The 5,235-nt window shown below is 35.5% G+C and overlaps 1 protein-coding gene across 1 annotated transcript; it reads left to right on the plus strand.

The window, feature by feature from the left end:
• The first annotated feature begins 416 nt into the window (after positions 1–416).
• On the plus strand, positions 417–4,975 carry WIH2 (proline-rich family protein). Its single transcript, XM_089833343.1, has 3 exons — positions 417–790; positions 4,167–4,359; positions 4,532–4,975. Exons 1-3 carry the CDS (start codon positions 739–741, stop codon positions 4,575–4,577), a joined length of 291 nt encoding a protein of 96 aa, XP_089689469.1. The 5' UTR covers positions 417–738; the 3' UTR covers positions 4,578–4,975.
• The last annotated feature ends 260 nt before the right edge of the window (positions 4,976–5,235 follow it).

The raw sequence follows: 5,235 nt of genomic DNA on the forward strand, positions 1-5,235 counted from the left end.
GAAAAATTTCATTATGGTAATTTTGTTTACCAAGGATCATTACATGAAAACATCAAAAAGGGATGAGACCGATCGTGCCCTGGGTGAATTTGGCAGTGCGGATACTCCTCAATCCTTGGCTCTTAGCCGAAGAGGTTTCAGGCATGCGTGGGCCCATATCGAATACCTAAAACATCTTTGTGAATGACCTCCATCAAAAACATGGAAAATATTTTTATCATTCATAAAATTTCTTTGTATATGAGGAAAACCTTAGGACCGTGTCTTCCTTTTAATCAATGCAATTTGGAAGGAGACAAAAGGATTTACGAAGAAAACATCCATTACAACGGAACTTTTTAATTTAAAAAGAAAAAATCATTAAATTTTTTTTAACAGCCAGGTAATAAACTGGGGTTCCGAGGGAGTTATGAGGGGACATGTTTTAACTTTCTTTCTGTAGTTTGCTTTAAATAATTCTACAATCCTCTCTAACGGACGGTAGCGAATTTTAAAAACAAAAAAGGGTTCACACGCATTGGACGCGTTCCGCGATACTTCCTTCCCAAGGGGATGTATATTTTCATGCGCACCGCTTAGGACTGGCCCGCCTTTATATACACATTGTATATCTTGCCCCCCATTCAGTTTTCTGCTCGCTGCGTGCCTGGGTCATTGCAGGTAAAAGGTCATTTTGAGGAGAGGAAGCATACTTTGTTTCGTCCGGGTTGATTACAGAGGAGATATCAGAGACACATAATGAGTTACTACAATCAACAGCAGCCTCCTGTTGGAGTTCCTCCTCCTCAAGGTATGCATGCCCTAACTATGGTGGACTTTGTTCGATTTTTCGTTCGTGGTTTTTGTTGAAGATCGAGCTGTTGCATGAAGCACATATGGTCTGTATATACTTTTTATGATGCGAATATGCACTGCATATGCTTCCTTTGCCATTTGATTTTAGATCTGCCCAGAATTTATTATTATGCACTTTGTGGATGTGGGAATTTTCGTTGTGGTGAGGCCAATTCTTTCAAAAGGGTTTTCCACCCACTTTCCGTTACAACTTGACGACCCTACGATTGAATAAAATTATTGTTGTTCTTCTAATTTGGGAGATTTAGTGTGGTTTCAAATTTCTCCTGCCGTCTATGCATCTAATCTAAGGGAATTTATAGAAATCTTTGGTTTTTCCCCTTTATTACTTTTTCTGAAGGATACGTAATTGATTTTGTTTTAAGTTTCAGCTGTTTCATTCGCGCATCACTAGTTTTTATTTTCGCTTTTTCGACTTTATTGCTGCATCAAGTAGGAAATCAGGAATTTGGCAATGGCCAGATTTGTGGGAGTGCCGAATTTTATGATGTGTCCAGTCTGTAACACCTCGAATGCCGGCGAGTTAGTCCATTTTCATCTTTGTCGTATTGATTAATGATGCGTCTGAGATATATATATATATATATATATATATATATATATATTCTGTTTATGGTTGTCCTTGTACGAAAGGTATCGTTTTCTGTGTTTTCTGAAAGTCTGTAACCTTTTACAACACTGTTAAGCTTTGATGTGAAATTTGGTACAGTCTGGGAATTCCTATCTTTGAATGTGAAATTTGCGATACAGTCTGGGAATTCCTATAGCCAAATAACCTTAGAATGTTTTAACTCAATAAGCATCTTTGAAAATGAGATCCTAGTTATGAATCAGGTGGATGATATGTTTAAGATTTTACCTATAAAATACTTGGGTTCTGTAGCAAACATTTAAAATTTTGTGAACTGCTTGGTATTGTCTACATTTATGAAGATGGATTTTCTTGTTGGTGTATATTCTCATGATTCTGTTATAAGGTTGACTATCTGATGAAAATTTTAATGGTTGTTGTATGAGACTATTCTGGAGGCTTCATAGAAGAAGTGGTTTGTCTTTGGGCTTTAGTTCTAAAATATTTTCGATTTCCATAATATTTGCACCACGAAGGTTGAAATAGGCTAAGTGAATCGGGTTGTAATTTGGGCAAGAAATAAATAAATTTAATTTAGAACTTTGTCAAAAAATAAAATTCAACAATATATTGATAAGGCCGGCCCATTTCTACAAGCATTATGGGATTGATGTCTAAAGTACTAGCTGCCTGCGGATTTAGTTTAAGATTGCAAATTTTGCATCGACTTCTGTTGTCTCTTGAAATATTAATTGCATCCCACCCACATGATTCCTTTGATTCTCATAGTACAAACTCCACTGTACTTTGTGGCCCTTGAGTTATATATTGTTCCATCAGCGGGAACACATCAGTCTTTCAAATTGTAGCATTACCGGTACTGCCTTGGTTCCTAAAGTAGAAGGGTTCCACTCTCAAATGCTGAGTAGCCTGTATTTGCAGGGCTGGTATTTAAATTTTACAACATACCACTGTTTACATGGCACCCACAATTTATGACAAGTGCACTGGTAATTACATTTTGAAATCTCTATAGTTTTAGCATATAGAAAAGATTTATGTAGTCTTAGCATATAGAAGGCTTATAATTCAACAGCAAATTTGGCAGAGTATAACACTTAAAAATGTGGATGGAATTACAATTTTGTTGCACGTTTTTTTGGCATATAGAAAAGATTTCTGTGGTCTTAGCATATAAAAGGCTTATAATTCCACAGAAAATTCGGTGGAGTATTCCACTTAAATGTAGAAGGAATTACAACATTTTTGTTGCATGGATTTTTCAATATCTTTGTTTTTTTTTTTTTTTTGCATATAGGAGAGATTTATGTAGTCTTAGCATGTAGAAGGCTTATAATTCCACAGCAAATTTGGCAGAGTATAACACTTAAATGTGGAAGGAATTACAATTTTGTTGCACGGATATTTTTCAATATCTTTTTTTTTGCATGTAGAAAAGATTTCTGTAGTATTAGTATATAGAAGGTTTACAATTCCACAACAGATTTGGCGGAGTTTTGGATTGTGATAACAATTTTGAATCTATATGGTATTGGCTTCTAGAAGGGGTTACAAATTTGCAGTTTGGAAACATTTCAATCTATATTTGTAATCTCACCGTACAGAAAGATGTTACAATTTTAAATCTCAGTTGTCAGTTTATAGAAGGGATTTGCAATTTTGCTGTCTGGCGATGTTTCATTTGACATCTATAACCCAGCATATTGAAGCAATTACAGTATTGAAAAGCTGCAGTATTCACAATATTAAATTGCGTAAATCTTAGATTATTCAGGAATCTTCATCTCTATTACTTTGGCATGCATGTGACCTTCTGCATTATACATGCAAGTTAACTCTTACTAGTGCACTGATTTAGCAGTTATAATTAGTAAGTAGTGTTGGCTTTCGGAGTCCTACTGATGGAATTGTCCTTTTGATATTCTCTGATTTTATCAAGGGTTGCACTGAATATATATTCATCAGGCACTGCTGGTAAAATTTATTAGGCTTCTAATGGCTGAATATTATAGGCTCTTCTACAGTTTAATGGACTTTTTTGAAATTGTTTTTTTTAAAGAGAGAACTAGCCTAAGAATTTGTAAGCATGCTATTTGCCTTTTGCCTGAAAGTGTTCATCAATCTCAGTTAGGTGCCAAAAAAGCCCCTCCAGCTGCCTTTTGGTCAAAAGTTTAAACCAATTTCAGTACCACTTCTAATGGTTGGCTGTATTTTGAGGTTTTGGCTAAACATTTAGGACTGTATTAGTTCTTGAAAAACAATAGTAACCGATAAATGGGATGTCATCTATGGTACATACTACAAGCTGAGTTACTAATGATCGTAGATGGGTTTTATTTTTATTTTTTTCTGGAGAGGGATATGCATGGCAGATGTATGAATTATGATTGCTTACACTTGGTTTCTTCAATTTGGCAATTCAGCTATTGTATAGATACTGCTGAGCTTGCAGTATCTTTTGTTTATAGTTCTGGATCTAGAATTGACTAAGGGCTGGTGGCTTGATGTAAGAGTTAGTTTGTCTTACAACAGAAAATGTAATGCTTGTGATTTTTTTAAGTGGTAGCTTCTACTCGACTGTCTATCTGTTGAAAAGCTTTGGGCTAATTTGGAGACTGGAATAATACATCCTGTTTGTTATTGCTATTAAAGCTTTCCAGTGTTAATGATACCGTTTGACAGTAAATAGATTGACTGATGGCATTTCTTGTTTTGTCAGGTTATGGTTCAGATGCCTATCCAAAAGATGCTTACCCTCCACCAGGCTATCCTCAAGGAGGATATCCACAGGGTTATCCTCCTCAGGGTTATCCTGCTCAAGGATATCCTCAGGGTTATGGCCAACCACCACCACCTCAGTATGCACAACAGCAACAACAGCAGAGCAGCAGCCCTTCGTTTATGGAAGGATGGTATGATCTAATTTATTGAATCTGGTTCCTTTTACAATCTTCCTGTTGTATGAACATGATTTGAAGCTGCAATTACTAGTTACTTGAGCACCTTTTAAAGAAATTTCAGTTTCCTTACCAGTATTTAGAATCTAGATAGCTGACTGGCTTGGCTTCTGTCTCTTTTATGCAGTTTGGCTGCCCTCTGCTGCTGCTGCCTGCTTGATGCATGCTTTTGAGCCAGCTTTTTGCAATTATGGGCACTTGTTTTTTTGGAAACAACAGGCGATAAGTTCATTTAATCAATCTCTATTCTTTTGAGAATTAATATGCAGCTTGTTCTTTTTGAATCAAGGCCTGTTTTCATATGCCATGCCCAAGGCTATTTAACTGTAGTTTGTGAATATACATACATATAATATGCAGAAACATTTTGCCAGAATGTGATTGTAGAGATATTTCTGATTTGATTTGATTTGAGAAGGCTGATTCCATCTTTTTAGAAGACAGATTAATAAACTCTGAATTGACACTTTCAGAACTGGGAAGTAGCAATTATATTTGGAAAATGTGTTGACAATGTTGAATTGAAAATTGGGTTTTCTATGAAGGATTATTTATGTTGGATTGTTTATAATATTGTATTGATGCATGCAACTCTTTTTGCTGGCTATATATTAAATACCTCACGGTGCAAATTCAAGAAAGTTTGATTTTGAGGTAAAGATAATGCTAATGAAAGCCTCCACTATTAAATATTAATGCATAGTAACTGACCACCCATTCTTACACTCATGTTAAATAGAAGGCTTTTAGTAGCATTATCTTTTCTGATGGATAAGTGGTTAGGGGCTGAAAACTGATTAAACACCATATGATCTCTTCTCGGTAGTTTAA

The sequence above is a fragment of the Cupressus sempervirens genome, chromosome 5 (genome assembly GCF_028749045.1).
Source record: "Cupressus sempervirens isolate cs-2001-9-10 chromosome 5, ASM2874904v1, whole genome shotgun sequence".
Lineage (NCBI taxonomy): Eukaryota > Viridiplantae > Streptophyta > Pinopsida > Cupressales > Cupressaceae > Cupressus > Cupressus sempervirens.

What these genes read in the sequence shown, in the direction of transcription:
- WIH2 (XM_089833343.1), top strand. Translation starts at nt 739, where the DNA reads ATGAGTTACTACAATCAACAGCAGCCTCCTGTTGGAGTTCCTCCTCCT. An exon ending in TGGAGTTCCTCCTCCTCAAG is followed by an intron (nt 791 to 4,166) that starts GTATGCATGCCC and finishes TTGTTTTGTCAG; the next exon opens with GTTATGGTTCAGATGCCTAT. An exon ending in CCTTCGTTTATGGAAGGATG is followed by an intron (nt 4,360 to 4,531) that starts GTATGATCTAAT and finishes TCTTTTATGCAG; the next exon opens with TTTGGCTGCCCTCTGCTGCT.